This window comes from Alosa alosa, chromosome 17 (genome assembly GCF_017589495.1).
Source record: "Alosa alosa isolate M-15738 ecotype Scorff River chromosome 17, AALO_Geno_1.1, whole genome shotgun sequence".
Classification (NCBI taxonomy): Eukaryota; Metazoa; Chordata; class Actinopteri; order Clupeiformes; family Clupeidae; genus Alosa; species Alosa alosa.
In genome coordinates this window covers 1,315,465-1,333,107 of record NC_063205.1, presented here as the reverse complement: position 1 = coordinate 1,333,107, position 17,643 = coordinate 1,315,465, and the positions used below count along the sequence as shown (strand labels likewise).

Genomic DNA, 17,643 nt, shown 5'->3' with positions numbered 1-17,643 from the left:
CAAAAAGTCAAAAGGATCTGTTCTAGCATACCACATACTGTAATAACAATGACAACAAATGGAGTATTAACACCCAAATAGTTAACACTCAGTTTCAGAGAAACCCGGTAGAGCTGTAACTCTCAAACTGTAAAGAACGAGCTGTTACACTCTTGACTATGTCCGATCTGTCTCTGTTAGAATGACAGCAAAACTACTTCACAGAATCCCCCTTTCCCCAACTAAGGACAGCAATGGTACTACAAGGAACAATAGTACTCACCCGAAGAGTGCTCTGTAAATTGAGTAATGGTGATCTTACCACAAACTGGATTCAGACATGTTACAAAGATTGCCTTTAGCAGACAATCAAAACGCAGCACAAAATCACATACAGGATGACATGACACACATACATAACCCAAGAATAATAGTCAGATAATAGTCAGAAATGATTAAAATTTTAGCTGAAGGACTTTCCCAGATTCAGAAATGTAAAAAATAAGTGATAATGATCCTAGTCAAACACCCAGTGGACGCAGCACTCTATGGCGATTCTTGAAGTAGTCCCGAACTGTGCGCACACACGTTTCCTTTCAGAGCCAAAATTATCAATCAAATTAAAATGATCCAACAGATCATCTACTGATTCTGAGAGTTCACTAGATGTCTGTGAGAGTGCTTGCTCAAAGAAAGCACTTAATTTATGATTCTCCTTTTTACTATCATAGATCTGTTCTGAGTGTGTGGTGACATACTGTAGACACATAAAAGAACACACAGGTATTATCGGATAAGGCTAGGTCTTTAACTGTTGTAGAGACATGGCTTTGTGTGGCTTCATAGCTCAGTGGTTAGAGCACTGGTCTTGTAAACCAGGGGTCGTGAGTTCATTCCTCACTGGAGCCTAGACCTGACGTAACAGTTTTAGTGGGCAGTCGTGGCCTACTGGTTAGCACTTTGGACCTGTAACTGGAGGGTTGCTGGTTCGAATCCCGACCAGTAGGCATGGCTGAAGTGCCCTTGAGCAAGGCACCTAACCCCTCACTGCTCCCCGAGCGCCGCTGTTGATGCAGGCAGCTCACTGCGCCGGGATTAGTGTGTGCTTCACCTCACTGTGTGTACACTGTGTGCTGTGTGTGTGTTTCACTAATTTACGGATTGGGATAAATGCAGAGACCAAATTTCCCTCACGGGATCAAAAAAGAGTATATATACTTACTTATACTTATACTTAGACATTGAGACCCTTTGTGATAACAAGGTCGAGGGTATGGCCAAGAGTGTGCATGCTGTGTTAGGTTGAAGGTATCAAGTAGTGCAATTAATTCCTTGGCATAACCATTTTCAGGATTATCCACATGCAAGTTTAGATCCCCTGATATAATAAGACAGTCAAACCCTATGCAGATAGTTGACAACAGTTCACCTAACTCTTCAAGAAAGACTTTAGCTGAGTGTTTTAGAGTCCTGTAAATAATGAAATGCAGTGAAACCTGAGGAGAAGATTTAATGAGTGCACACAGGTATTCAAATGAAACAAAGTCATCCAATGATGATTTTTGCACTGAAAAGATTTTTTTAATATTGTGGCTATCCCCCCTCCTCTTTTATTTGTTCTGCAAGCCCTTAGAAAGCTGAAATTTGGCGGGGATTCGATGAGGGTAGCACTGTCTGCTTGATCTAACCATGTCTCAGTTAAAAGTAGAAAACCAAGGTTGTGTGCGCAGATAAAATCACTGAAGAGTTAAAAGCAGTTTGGAGTGGAGCTAACCACAACATCGTCTATCGCAGCGAGCAGTGTGTGTGGGGGGAGGGGGGTTGGGTTATATACTGTGTGTGTGTGGGGGGGGTTGGGTTATATACTGTGTGTGTGGCTGTGTGTGTGTGTGGGGGGGTATATTGTGTGTGTGTGTGTGTGGCTTTGTGTGTGTGTGTGTGTGCACTATATTGTGTGTGTGGCTGTGCACTTCTCTTCTGTGATCACTGGGCCTCCTTTAGCAGGATCAGGAAAATTATCATCCCGGCCATCATCGTACCAGAGGCTGCTGTGGTCACTAGATAGAAAAAGTGTTGCATTAGCATACAGCTAATGGAGTAGCCTACAACACCACCACACCATACATTAGCATAGAACTAATAGAGTAGCCTACAACACCACAACACCATGTGTTAGCATATAGCTAATAGAGTAGCCTACAACACCACCACAACACCATGTGTTAGCATAGAGCTGATAGAGTAGCCTACAACAACACCACAACACTGTGTTGGCATATAGCTAATAGAGTAGCCTACACCACCACCACACCATGTGTTAGCATAGAGCTAATAGAGTAGCCTACAACAACACCACAACACCATGTGTTAGCATAGAGCTATGGCATAGAGTAGCCTATAACACCATGTGTTAGCACAACACTATGTGTTAGCATATAGCTAATAGAGTAGCCTACAACACCACCACACCATGTGTTAGCATAGAGCTAATAGAGTAGCCTACAACACCACCACACCATGTGTTAGCATAGAGCTAATAGAGTAGCCTACAACAACACCACAACACCATGTGTTAGCATAGAGCTATGGCATAGAGTAGCCTACAACACCACCACAACACCATGTGTTAGCACAACACTATGTGTTAGCATATAGCTAATAGAGTAGCCTACAACACCACCACCACACCATGTGTTAGCATAGAGCTAATAGAGTAGCCTACAACACCACCACAACACCATGTGTTAGCATAGAGCTAATAGAGTAGCCATCAACATCAAAACACCATGTGTTAGCATAGAGCTATGGCATAGAGTAGCCTACAACACCACAACACCATGTGTTAGCATACAGCTAATAGAGTAGCCTACAACACCATGTTTTGGAAGAGACCGGATGGTAGCACAGGGTACAACAAGATCACAATATCAACACCATCAGAAAAACATCACACCAGCAGCACACATTAGAAACATCACATCAGCTTTTATTGAGGGTGAGCACATGGGATGGCTGGTCGCACTCAAAAGCAGGGACTGAAAACGGAATGATTTTTATTTTGGTTCGTTCTGAGCACTCAGCTACAGGAACCGAAAACAGAATGATTTTTATTTCGGTTCGTTCTGAGTAAAAACATTATTTTTTTCGGGCCTGTTCCAGTGATCCAAGGCCTCTCCTCTTAGTGGGAACCGGTTAGAACGTCATAGAACAACAGTTAATAACATTCCTTTAAAAATGACATTGCCTTTACAAACTGATTTTGCCCAACAGCCTTAAAGCTTAAATCAAAGCTCATTAGATATCAAGGCTAACTGTTAAAAACCCTGTGCCTCAATTCAGGCGTGGGGAGGATTTGAAAGTAGGCAATTAGCCTATATAATATTAGATCTTCAAAAATGTCTGGTAGTCTAACTTCAGGTACAGAAAATGTCCTTGCTATAAGCCCTGTAATAGCCTAACCTATGTTTGGTGCTACCAACTGCATGACAGGCCTATAGATATGTTCTTATTGTTTCTGGCAGCATATGTTATTTCACACAATGTTTAAGTAATTTACTTACTTGGAAAAGGCAGTTATAGTGTTGGAAATGAAAATCCTTTTTATCAACTGGTAGGTCTAGCCGTATACCACAGGGCAGTCCTACGGGCTCTGGGCTATTATACCGTAGGCTACAGGGGTCTGGGGTCTGGGCTATTATACCGTAGGCTACAGGGGTCTGGGATCTGGGCTATTATACCGTAGGCTACAGGGGTCTGGGGTCTGGGCTATTATACCGTAGGCTTCTGGGGTCTGGGCTATTATACCGTAGGCAGTGTACAGGGCAGTGCTACAGGGTCTGGGGAACACTGAGGGCTGTTTCCAAGCCTGTGGACTTTTGAATAATATTCAAAGAAAGGTTAATCCTAACAATAAATACAGTTATTAACTGCTTATCTAAAATTGCAAATGGTGTTTTCAGTCCGGAACAAGTGGAATTGGTTTTGTTCCCGTTTTCGGTTACGTTCATCTAAAAATTGTGTTCCTTTCCAGTTTTTGTTTTCTTTGAACCGCTCAGTCTACTTTGAACCGCTTAAAGTCTACTCAAGATATGCAGCTCAGGGTGAGGAATGATAAATTGGAGTCAGAATCAAAGCGCACAGCTAAGCTCCAGTCACACACATCAGGACACATAAGCATGAGATATATATATATATATATACACACACACACAGCTAAAGCTCAGCTATACAGTTAGTTTGTCTGGAAACTGCAGTTAGTTAGTCTGTGGGAAACTGGGGACTGGCTGGGTTGGTCTTTGGGGACTGGCTGTACTGGTCTTTGGGGACTGGCTGGGCTGGTCTTTGGGGACTGGGCTGGTCTTTGGGGTCTGGCTGGGCTGGGCTTTGGGGACTGGCTGGGCTGGTCTTTGGGGACTGGGCTGGTCTTTGGGGTCTGGCTGGGCTGGGCTTTGGGGACTTTGGGGGTCTTTGGGGACTGGCTGGTCTTTGGGGACTAGGCTGGGCTTTGGAGGGGACTTTGGGACTGGACTGGCTTGGCTGGTCTTTGGGGACTGGCTGGGCTGGTCTTTGGGGACTGGCTGGGCTGGTCTTTGGGGACTGGCTGGTCTTTGGGGACTTGGCTGGGCTGGCTGGGCTGGGCTTTGGGGACTGGCTGGACTGGCTGGGTTGGTCTTTGGGGACTGGCTGGGCTGGTCTTTGGAGACTGGCTGGGCTGGTCTTTGGGGACTGGCTGGGTTGGTCTTTGGGGACTGGCTGGGCTGGTCTTTGGGGACTGGGCTGGTCTTTGGGGTCTGGCTGGGCTGGTCTTTGGGGACTGGGCTGGTCTTTGGGGTCTGGCTGGGCTGGGCTTTGGGGACTGGCTGGGCTGGTCTTTGGGGACTGGCTGGTCTTTGGGGACTTGGCTGGGCTGGCTGGGCTAGGCTTTGGGGACTGGCTGGACTGGCTTGGCTGGTCTTTGGAGACTGGCTGGGCTGGTCTTTGGGGACTGGCTGGGCTGGTCTTTGGGGACTGGGTCTTTGGGACTTAGCTGGGCTGGCTTGGGCTTTAGGGGACTGGGGACTGGCTGGGTTGATCTTTGGGGACTGGCTGGGCTTTTTGGGGACTAGCTGGGCTGGTCTTTGGGGACTAGCTGGGTTGGTCTTTGGGGACTGGCTGGGCTGGTCTTTGGGGACTGGCTGGTCTTTAGGGGACTTGCTGGGGCTGGCTGGGCTGGGCTTTGGGGACTGGCTGGACTGGCTGGGTTGGTCTTTGGGGACTGGCTGGGCTGGTCTTTGGAGACTGGGTGGGTTGGTCTTTGGGGACTGGGCTGGTCTTTGGGGACTGGCTGGTCTTTGGGGACTGGCTGGGCTGGTCTTTGGGGACTGGCTGGGCTGGTCTTTGGGGACTGGGTAGGCTGGTCTTTGGGGACTGGCTGGTCTTTGGGGACTGGGCTGGGCTGGCTGGGCTGGGCTTTGGGGACTGGCTGGACTGGCTTGGCTGGTCTTTGGGGACTGGCTGGACTGGTCTTTGGGGACTGGTTGGCGTGAACCCACTGACCTGCAGATGAAGGCGTGTCACTCGGCACTGTTGAAACTGAATAAAAACAAACAAACAAACAAACATTGATCAGTCTCTGAAACTGCACTTGTTTTATATTCTGACTGCTTTGACCAGTTTGGCAAATCGTATCTGGATGTGTGTCATGTCTGGACTAACCTATGACTGTTGCACTGATAGACTCTGCAATCACTAGTAAAGTTACTTTTCCCTCCTTGATGGCAGCTTTGAATACGTCTCTCACTCTCTCAGCATCAGGAGTGTCCGATTGGCCTGAGTCAAAACGGAGTGTGGAGTCGATCACAATAGAACCGTTCCTACCAAAGAGCACATTTCAAACACAGAGGTAAGTCAGTGGACTTGACAAAAATAAAAGCAAAATGAACATCTAAAGGCAAAATAAAATAAATGGTTTAAGAGTAAAAGACAAGAAAGGGTCATAAAAAAACGAAATAATAAAATAAAATTCTTTCAATTTCATGCTTTCATGCTGTGACTTTCAAAGCAGCGAGTTCTGGTTAAATTGTCGGTGCAGCTATACTCACATTTAGCTCAAATGTAAACAAGTTCTCAAGAACACACATTTAGCTCAAATATAAACAAGATCTCACCCACACACATTTAGCTCAAATCTCATGCTCACACACATTTAGCTCAAATGTAAACAAGTCCTCACACTCACAGGCATGTTTGCAGCCATATAGTTCGGTAATGTTGCATTGCACCAGGCAATCTTAATTTAGTTCTTGAATTTGAGAACTAAAATTACTTGAGAGAATTGTACCCACCTGAAGCCAAGCACAGTCAGGTCAATGAAGCCACGAAAGATTTTGTAAATAGGCTCAATCTGTTGACCAGATGAAGCAAATTGACCTCATCACACTATACACAAAGCTCATTTGTCATAACTTCATCAACACACTTTATACAAAGCTAATTTGTCATAACTTCAAGAACAACTTCGCAAGCTCAACTACCCAAGGTTGAACAACTACCCAAGGTCGCCAAGGTTGGACTGGGGACAAAATATAGCCCTGGCAAATTCTAACCCAACGGGCTGCTCCAACACCAGCAGGGCAGCAACCGAATATTTAGCTATATAGACACAACAGAATAGTTAGCTATAGACACAACAGAATAGTTAGCCGTAGACACAACAGAATAGTTAGCCGTAGACACAACAGAATAGTTAGCCGTAGACACAACAAAATAGTTAGCGATAGACATAATTTTCTCCACATTGCGGTGGACTAGCGGCCTACTACGTAGGTGGACGGCCTATCTGGCGTTTGCCAGATTTCACTGATTACCGGACCGATCTGTCACTTACCTTCTGCTTGGTGAGTTTGACCCGGTTCTGATACTCAGGAGAGGACTGGTTGCTGAGGCTGCTGGTAAACGTCTCATTGGAAGAGAAGACCAGGTCAATCACAGTCAGAGACGTAGGAGACGGCTGGCTGGTCACTGGTGTGTGAGGAGATGTGGCGTTAGGTGGTATGGTGGGGTGTGTGTGAGGCGATGTGGCGTTGGGTGGTATGATGTGGTGTGTGTGAGGCGATGTGACGTTAGATAGTATGGTGTGTGTGTGAGGAGCATTAGGTGGTATGGTGTGGTGTGTGTGAGGAGAGGTGTCGTTAGGTGGTATGGTGTGGTGTGTGTGAGGAGAGGTGTCGTTAAGTGGTATGGTGTGGTTTGTGTGAGGAGCGTTAGGTGGTATGGCGTGGTGTGTGTGAGGAGCGTTAGGTGGTATGGCGTGGTGTGTGTGAGGAGAGGTGTCGTTAGGTGGTATGGTGTGTGTGTGGAGAGGTGTCGTTAAGTGGTATGGTGTGGTTTGTGTGTGAGGAGCGTTAGGTGGTATGGTGTGGTGTGTGTGAGGAGCGTTAGGTGGTATGGTGTGGGATGTGTGAGGAGTGTTAGGTGGTATGGCGTGGTGTGTGTGAGGAGCGTTAGGTGGGATGTGAGGAGTGTTAGGTGGTATGGTGTGGGATGTGTGAGGAGTGTTAGGTGGTATGGCGTGGTGTGTGTGAGGAGCGTTAGGTGGTATGGTGTGGGATGTGTGAGGAGTGTTAGGTGGTATGGCGTGGTGTGTGTGAGGAGAGGTGTCGTTAGGTGGTATGGTGTGGTTTGTGTGAGGAGCGTTAGGTGGTATGGTGTGGTGTGTGTGAGGAGAGGTGTCGTTAGGTGGTATGGTGTGGTTTGTGTGAGGAGCGTTAGGTGGTGTGGTGTGTGTGGAGAGGTGTCGTTAGGTGGTATGGTGTGGTTTGTGTGTGAGGAGCGTTAGGTGGTATGGTGTGTGTGTGTGTGAGGAGGTGTCGTTAGGTGGTATGGTGTGGTTTGTGTGAGGAGCGTTAGGTGGTATGGTGTGGGATGTGTGAGGAGCGTTAGGTGGTATGGTGTGGTGTGTGTGAGGAGAGGTGTCGTTAGGTGGTATGGTGTGGTTTGTGTTCAGTTTCCCCATGTGTGTTTAAGTTTAAAGGTAATACTTGTTCTCCTTGGTACAGGCACTTTTGGGAAACATTGGTATTGAGATGATCAGTCAACTTGAAACCAAGAGTTTTAAACAAATATGTGCAGCATGCTAATGTTGCTAAGCAGATTTAATAGTAATTTAGCTAGTCGTCTTCTATGAGTCCTTGCTTTCACGATTGTAATTTGGATTGGCGCTGGGTCGAAGTCGCGTGTCCATTGAGTGAGCGAGAGAGCCGGGCAAAAGAGAGGGTGTTGTAAAATGGTGTTGCGGCTCCTTTAAGAGAGCTCCGTGTGTGTGTGGGAAGCTGGGAAGGAGGGAGATGGAGTGAGGAAGTATGTATGCGACTGGAGCAGAGAGTGTGGAAGTTCAGTTGGAGTCTGTACACAGTGTGAGCGTGTTACTGTCCCAAATAAAACTCCATAAAGTTCAGCTCGTGTATTTTGCTCATCAGAAATGGGACCGTGACCCCGACGTTATTCTATCTTATAACATCGGCCCTCGACACGACTCTCCCCGCGTTTCTGACTACGGTCTGAAACAAAGCAGGAGAGGTTAACAGGGGTTTATACTGTTTGGTAAAGTCTACAATGAAAAGCGTAGGGCTACACGCCAAGCAAAGCGAGATGTGTGTTGTTTATGCGTCGCAGAAGCTGCAGCACTGCTAGACACTCAGAAAGGGTGTGTCGGTTCTGCCTTTTTTACAATCGACACAGGTTTGTGGATATCTGTTATTTCAGTTTGAATCCATATCTTTACAGGCCTATTAAATTCTATTACAACCATATAACTACATTCTGCTTGATACACAGTTATATTTAGCCTACCGCGAGATGTAGTGCTAGGTGACATGACATGCAAGCCAGCCATCAACTTGACTACAAGCAACGCGAGCAGCTGATACAACGCAACGCTTTGAAAGAACGCTTGTCAGATGCCCAGTGTCTTTCTGTCAGTCTTGTTGCCCTGCTATTTTCACTAAGAAATATGATGCAATAGAAGGGCATATTTAACGGATTCAGTGTAGACAGATAACACGCTTGGATCGCTACACACACGTCAAATACACAGGAATGATTATCGGCCTGTTCATATCGGCCCTATTTTGACATCGGACCGATACCGATGTGTAAAAAAATGACCATATTGGCCGATATATCGTGCATCACTAGTATCTATCTATCTAGTAATGCAACATATCTGCAGTTTGACATGGGCATGAAATTAGTTTAAAGTGGCATGAAAAAGGGCTTGAAAAAGCATGAAATGAGATTTGCTGATACCTGCAGAAACCCTGTCTGTGGAGGGCATCAGTGATGTCATTGTGGTTCCTGGCAGTGCGCTTGTGTGGGATTGGGAGGTTGGGTTGAGGTCTGGGGTTCCTGGCAGTGCACTTGTGTGGGATTGGGAGGTTGGGTTGAGGTCTGGGGATATTGTTGAATTCATCAGAAACGCTGAGGGCATTTCAGCTGCAGGGTGAGGAGTGATAAATTGGAGTCAGTATCAAGGCACACAGTGAAGCTCCAGTCACAAACATCAGGACACGTAAGTATGAGATACACACAGCTACAGGAAAACACCCAACATACCTAACATACACTTCCCACACACTTCCCATATAATGCACTGCACTTCCCATATCATACACTTCCCACATGCACCTCCCACACACTTCCCATATCATGCACTCCCATATACACTTCCCATATCATGCACTCCCCATACACTTCCCATATCATGCACTCCCATACACTTCCCATATCATGCACTCCCCATACACTTCCCATACACTTCCCATATCATACACTTCCCATACACTTCCCATATCATGCACTCCCCATACACTTCCCACATACACTTCCCATATCATGCACTTCCCACACACTTCCCATACCCATATCATGCACTTCCCACACACTTCCCATATCATGCACTCCCCATACACTTCCCATATCATGCACTCCCCATACACTTCCCATATCATGCACCTTCCCATACACTTCCCATATCATGCACTTCCCACACACTTCCCATATCATGCACTCCCCATACACTTCCCATACACTTCCCATATCATGCACTTCCCATACACTTCCCATGCACTCCCCATACACTTCCCATATCATGCACTTCCCATATCATGCACTCCCCATACACTTCCTATGCACTTCCCATATCATGCACTTCCCCACACACTTCCCATATAATCCCTCCGCTACCTCCTCCTTACTCTGCCACTATCTACTTTGACTAGCACTTGAAGTTCTGCTCTCCCATCCTCAGTAAATAGTCAAATGAGTAACTGCATCGAAGAACAACGTGGATTTCAGTGCCTCATTTCGGTGCTTAAATAGCTCATTTAGGGTGCTTAAATAGCCAGTTGCTTTAATTACTTTTTTTTTTTTAATGAGGCATCACTGCATGTCATGCCATGTCACGCCATCTCTAACGCCTTGCTCTGATAGCAACACATCCAGATACAGTTAGCTAACATATGATAAACACTGGATGTATAAACCAGAGGGGTGCACCACATAGGCGAAAGTGGACAGTGTTTGACAGCTTCATGGAGCAGTAGCTTACTTTGAAGCCATATCATGAAAGCTCTTGTCAAAATCTAGCAGTGGGCCTAACTACACACAAGCAAAAAGGCTATGAAACAACATCAACAGTAGGCTAGCCTATAATGTTACACAATATCCTTGCTAATGTGCTAACTGACATTTATTTGAAATGTTATCAGCAAAGTTGTAAGGTGAAAACTTTATTTCACGGTGTGTTAAACAACATAATGGCATGATATTAATCTTTCATGTGCATGAGGCCCATATATCATCACAATGAATATGAAGATCATGTTAAAAGTTAGCTGGCAAAAACATAAATATGTAGGTTACATACCTGATGTCACTGAGCTGTCAAAGAGGATACGAAACCATCTCCGTACGTTATCGCTAATTAAACTCAGCTGACTGGTGTTAGCGCATAGCCATAGTTGCTGTTAAAATGCCTACTAGGCTAGCTGGGAATCTAAACACTTCAACACCGACATGTAGTCTAACATGTTCAAAACTACTGCGTGTTATGGGTTAAGACATGAAATTTCTTGAAGCATTTGGGAACACACTGAATTAACTGGAAAGTAGAGTCCCTATTAGATTAGCTTGCTTGCATGCCGTTGTCCATGACCTGGCAGTTTTATGGCAAGCGGTTTTAACATACCTTATGGCAAACCGCCTACACTGGGTAAACTTGAAAGCAGAGCTTACCATTGTGTGTGCATGCATGGCAAGCTGTTTTAACATTTAAATGTATTATTCGTAGGAGCAATAAGATATTGATAGTAAATTGAATATAACAGTTCAATTTCATGTTCAAATTTGTCTTATCAATAAAAAATTGATAAATTGATAAAAAAATGGTCTAAAGCAATTCATGCTTTAGACCATTTTAATTTAAAACATTTTAAAATCAAAGTACCGGTTCAGGCACCGTTTCGGCACCAGCACCGTTTTAAAAGTATCGATTTAGCACCGGTATCGGATTAAACCCAAACAATACCCAACCCTAGCTTTACATAAACAAAAGCAAACAGGAATAGTTGATAAAAGCATAGAAGGGCAATAGTCAAAGAATAGTTTAAAAAGTAAAGAATAATAATAATAATAAGAAGAAAACATAAAACACACAAGGTGATAGTACATAAAAGCATAACAGGGCAATAATTTAAAAATGTTTAAAAAAAAAAAAAAAACATTTACACAACACACATTACACAAAGTTTTACACAACACAATTATACTACAACACAAATATATGTTGTAGTATTAATTCTTCTTCTTGATGAAGGTCTAAGACCCAAACGTTGTGTTATTCAAATAAATGTTTGCATGCGGAATGGACAGTGTACGGGATCTCTTCTAAAACCACTGAATCACGACCCATGGTCATCTCCGACGCACCTGTGGTCATCTCCGATACACCTATCCCCAAAAAGAGATGTGCAAAAGCTTTGCCACTCTGAACTGTAGTATTAATTCTTACTTAATATCTCTGCAGTGCAGCTTGAATGTTATTCCTCATTGTTGTAAGTTGCTGCTAAATGAATGAATGTAGAATGCAGGACTCGTTAGCTCCACCTAGTGGGCACTGAGACAGCAGACTATGTGAAGTAATGAGAGGTCACACACTGATGTTGGACAAGAAGGCCTGCCTCTCAATCTCAATCTAATTCATCCCAAAGGTGTTCTATAGAGTTGAGGTCAGGACTCTGTGTAGGCCAGTCAAGTTCATCCACACCAAACTCTGTCGTACTTGTCTGACTACATTGTGCCAAGTGTAAAGTTAGAGGGGGGATTATGGTGTGGGGTTGTTTTTCAGGAGCTGGGCTTAAGCATACCAAGAAATTTTGGACAATTCCATGCTCCCAACTTTGTGGGAACAGTTTGGGGATGGCCCCTTCCTGTTCCAACATGACTGTGCACCAGTGCAAGGTCCAAAAAGACATAGATGGCAGAGTTTGAATGCGCTTCTGGAAGAATGGTCAAAAATTCCCATAAACACACTGCTAAACCTTGTGGAAAGCCTTCCCAGAAGAGTTGAAGCTGCTACAGCTGCAAAGGGTGGACCAACGTCATAATAAACCCAATGGATTAAGAATGGGATGTCACACAAGTTCAAATGCGAGTCAAGGCAGGTGACCCAATACATTTGGCAATATAGTGTATGTCTGAATATTGGCAAATAATACATATTGTCCTTTTTTCTGTACATACCAAAAAAGTCACTGATGACAAATTTTACACCATCCTGATGTAAGGTAGCCTGGAAAATCCAGACCCCGATAATCTAGAAAGATTAAGGGTCTGGCAAAGAGCAATGTAATGGCCCAACTCGAGGGGCGGCAACAAGCATGCATTTAAAAATCTCACTGCACGCAATTGGATAACACTAGACCATGTTTACTCTGAACGATTTGGACTTCGACGCAATCGGATAACACTACAACCAATGTGTACTGTCCTCCAACGTTGCAGCGCTGTCTTCATCAGTTTAGCTGGTTCCCAGGAATGCAAGGTGAAAAAGTAACGTGCATCATTGCTCTTTGCCAGAGTGTCTCGCAGAGACAATTCCATTGTGCTCTCGCGAGAACTCTGGATTTCCAGGGTAGGTGTAAGCATCCTATGCATTTAGTTGTGATGAAAACATTTGTGTGATATGAATTGGTAAAATCAGACATACCAAGTATGAAAATGACGGTCATCAGGCTCTTGGCGTCCATGTTCTTCTGATGGCTGGTTAACCTCTGAGGAGGCCAAAGGACATTTGATTTCAGTGAAAACCGATATGGCCTGTATGTGGATGACCTGTTGGTGTGAGCTGTAACGTTTGATTCCAGTGAAACGATGGCCTGTATGTGGATGACCTGTTGGTGTGAGCTGTAACGTTTGCCATTCACCCCAGGGTTATATAAGCGGATACATACGGTACACTCTTCTCTTCTCAATGACCCAGTTTGACACAGTTAGCTTAGCTTAATTGTAATTCACTGGAAGTGGGTTACACCTGTTAGCCTATAGCTAGCTGGTAGCTAAAAGGGAGCTGTAGTCCATATATATAGTTACCTACTCTGGGGTAGACGACAAATAAGTTAATTTCCCAAAAAGTTGGTGTGTTCCTTTAATGTACACGAGTCGTATTCCACGTGTGTGTGTGTGTGTGTGTGTACAGCATCATCACGCATAGCAAGCCAGATGGTGTGTGTGTGTGTAGTGTACACCACGTATAGCAAGCCAGATGGTGTGTGTGTGTGTACAGCATCACGTATAGCAAGCCAGATGGTGTGTGTGCGGCATTATTATTATTATTGTTAGCATCAACGATAGCAAGCCAGATGGTGTGTGTGTACAGTACAGCATCATCACATATAGCAAGCCAGATGGTGTGTGTGTGTACAGCATCACGTATAGCAAGCCAGATGGTGTGTGTGTGTACAGTACAGCATCACGTATAGCAAGCCAGATGGTGTGTGTGTGTACAGCTTCACGTATAGCAAGCCAGATGGTGTGTGTGTACAGTACAGCATCATCACGTATAGCAAGCCAGATGGTGTGTGTGTGTGTATGTGTGTGTATAGCATCATCGCGTATAGCAAGCCAGATGGTGTGTGTGTGTGTGTGTAGCAAGCCAGATAGAAGCCAGATGGTGTGTGTGTGTGTATGGCATCATCGCGTATAGTAAGCCAGATGGTGTGTGTGTGTACATCATCACGTATAGCAAGCCAGATGGTGTGTGTGTGTGTGTGTGTGTGTGTGTGTACAGCATCACGGATAGCAAGCCAGATGGTGTGTGTGTACAGCATCACGTATAGCAAGCCAGATGGTGTGTGTGTGTGTGTACAGCATCACGTATAGCAAGCCAGATGGTGTGTGTGTGTGTGTGTGTACAGCATCATCACAAATAGCAAGCCAGATGGTGTGTGTGTGTGTGTGTGTGTGTGTGTGTGTGTGTACAGCACGGATAGCAAGCCAGATGGTGTGTGTGTGTACAGCATCACGTATAGCAAGCCAGATGGTGTGTGTGTGTGTGTGTGTGTACAGCATCATCATGTATAGCAAGCCAGATGGTGTGTGTGTGTGTGTGTGTGTACAGCACGTATAGCAAGCCAGATGGTGTGTGTGTGTACAGCATCACGTATAGCAAGCCAGATGGGGTGTGTGTGTGTACAGCATCATCATGTATAGCAAGCCAGATGGTGTGTGTGTGTGTGTGTGTACAGCACATATAGCAAGCCAGGTGGTGTGTGTGTACAGCATCAGCACGTAAAGCAAGCCAGATGGTGTGTGTGTGTGTGTGTGTGTGTGTGTGTGTACAGCATCAGCACGCATAGCAGGCCGTTCAAAGAGGGAACAGCTGGCTGTGAATGAGTGTGTGCGCGAGCGAGGTTTCCTACCCGTGAGTCCTTTGGTGAATGTTACAGCTGTGTGTGTGAGTGAGAGTGTGCAAGCTTCCCTACCTGTGAGTTCTCCTGCCTGTCCTTTGGTGACTGTTACAGCACCAACAGATGAGGTGTGTGTGAGTGTTTGTGTGTTTTAGAGGATGTCCCAGACAAGGCGCCACCCTCTATGGATGCTACACTGCTTCTGTGAGCCAATATTTAATGTTCACTTGGGAACCAATATTTAATATTCACCTGGAAAAACAAGTCTATCCACACACACTCGCAGGCACACTTATTTGATAACTACCACATTTGATTGAGAACTGATGGAAGGTAGAAGATGACTTTAACTAGAATGATTTTGACTTCTGAAATACCACGCAGGAACACAAGAATGCTATCTGTATTTCACTTTTACAAATGTAATGTCCCAGACCCAAAAAAACATACAAAACTGCGTCTGCACTCTACATTATTAAACTTCATACATGTGATGGCCCACGGACTAGCCTGGAAGCAAATATGACACTTTACTTACTCTTTATCACACACATACATACACATGGAATGAGAAGGCATTCAGCTTGATGACAGCCGACAGTATGTTTTAACACCCACATAAAAGCCTGACTGCCTATGGTGTGTGTTTATGTCCACATAAAAGCCTGACGGCCTATGGTGTGTGTGTGTTTGTGGTGTGTTTTAATGTCCACATAAAAGCCTGATGGCCTATTGTGTGTGTGTGTGTGTTGTGTGTGTGTGTTTAATGTCCACATAAAAGCCTGACTGCCTATGGTGTGTTCTAATGTCCACATAAGTAGGCGATATGTTGATGTTGAACATGAAAATGGTCCTGGTGTGATTGGCTGCCCACATCCCGTTAGGGATCCTTTATGGTATGATTGGCTACTCCGTTAGGAATCCTTTATGGGGTGATTAATATCCACACTCCGTTAGGAATCCTTTATGGGGTGATTAATATCCACATTCCGTTAGGAATCCTTTATGGGGTGATTAATATACTTCGTTAGGGATCCTTTATGGGGTGATTGGCTTAAGACGCATCTCAAGGACCATTGATGAACAGTAAGAGGCACCAGAGCTCAATTATAAGCTTCATAACAAAGGGTCTGAATACTTATGTAAATGCAATATTTCAGTCTTTTATTTTTTATAAATTTACAAAACACTACAAACACCTGTTTTTTGTGGAGTGTGGGAATATTGTGTGTAGATTGATTGTTAGATCATTTTTGGGGCAAAGTCAGGGAATATCAGGAAACTTTGTTGAAAAGTAAAAAATTGACGAACTACATTAACACAAAACCTGTATATTACCGTACAGCACTGTTGTGTATCAAATCTCTCGTTTTACTATTACTTAGTGCTGTCAGTTAAATGCATTATTAACGGCGTTAACGTAAACCTATTTTAACGGTGTCAATTTTTTATCGCAAAATGAACGTTCTTTTTGGTGTTTAACTACAAACTTTTTAGTTTTTTCACATGCTGTTGCAACAACTAGTAGCGTTAGAACAACTACAACACCACACCGGATCTAGCTAGACCGGAAACTAAACATTACGCACTGACGAATGGAATGGAACGTTGTATGTGCTGCACGTACACACCCCCTTTTAGGGGAAAGATGACTGATATAATGGAAACCTATGCTGCATCAAAGTGGGGAGCGAAAAGGGCTTATAGTATACTTACTAAATCTTGAAACCAACGTAAATAATAGGCACAAAATAAGGTTGGTGTAAGAGTTATCTGTGTGTTTATGGGATTAATGTGACCATGTTCCTATGTTTTGCTCTTTCCAGTTTACTAACAGGAGTGTCACGAATGTATCGATAGGCACAGTCAAACTGCCCGTGGCTGACTATAACTAAGTTCTGGCAAGCTTAACTTTACATGTCATAACATCAACTAAACATGTCACACGTTCATTCTATCACTTGTAATATGAACGTAGCCTATTTCCTACAACTAGGTGAGATAATTGGCTATGTTATACTGAAGTTCCACACCTACTGCTAAATTTGTACAATACATGGGGTATTGCAAACGAATTAGGTTGGTAATGTACATAGTTTCGACATGAGTAAGTTACATAAACATAATTCTTCATAACTGCCGTGTAAGTAAAATGATTGAATGTCCTGTGAATTAATAACTAGATGTAACGTCAATGTGTGATTACTAGCTGTCTTTCCCATTGGAATCAATGATATGTTAACATGTTTTCCGCTAAAATGGGGCGTGATGCAGATTAAATATATCTTTATGATGCGCCGTTAGTAGGCTACATAAAGGCATGCTGCACACACTTGGTTGGGCTTACGAGCCGGCCAAAGAGTAGTAGCCTAGGCTGACGCATTAGTTGTGTGCCGCCAAAGATTTTTTCAGCGTTCTGTTATCAACATTCCTCTTTGGCTGCTACTATTTGCGATGCACTCTGCTTTCGACATTCATTTACATTAGATTCCATTCTTTTCAATACAACTCCGCACACCAGCATCGCACTTTGCCGCCGTGTAAATCACGATTCAGTTATATTTGGTTGACGCTGCTCCATAAAATCCATTGTTCATCCAGTGTTTGCCTGTTAAAAATTTCGGTGTTGATGTGTGTGGCAAGACCATGCACCATAGACTGTAGGCCTATAAAATGGCAATGCACTCATGTTGAAAAGTTCCTTATTTTCAACTGAACTCAA

General features: G+C 44.3%; 1 protein-coding gene and 1 non-coding gene across 2 annotated transcripts; one reads left to right on the top strand and one right to left on the bottom strand.

The window, feature by feature from the left end:
• The first annotated feature begins 815 nt into the window (after positions 1 to 815).
• On the top strand, positions 816 to 888 carry trnat-ugu. The gene has a single exon. It is a non-coding gene; the product is annotated as a tRNA-Thr (tRNA).
• A 1,017-nt stretch (positions 889 to 1,905) lies between these two features.
• On the bottom strand, positions 1,906 to 13,276 carry LOC125310821 (mucin-1-like). Its single transcript, XM_048268538.1, has 7 exons — positions 13,223 to 13,276; positions 9,265 to 9,450; positions 6,845 to 6,978; positions 6,303 to 6,361; positions 5,674 to 5,831; positions 5,515 to 5,550; positions 1,906 to 2,036 (listed from the first exon to the last, which is right to left on the bottom strand). The coding sequence occupies exons 1-7, from the start codon at positions 13,260 to 13,262 to the stop codon at positions 1,963 to 1,965; spliced, it is 687 nt and encodes a 228-aa protein (XP_048124495.1). The 5' UTR covers positions 13,263 to 13,276; the 3' UTR covers positions 1,906 to 1,962.
• Positions 13,277 to 17,643: the final 4,367 nt, after the last annotated feature.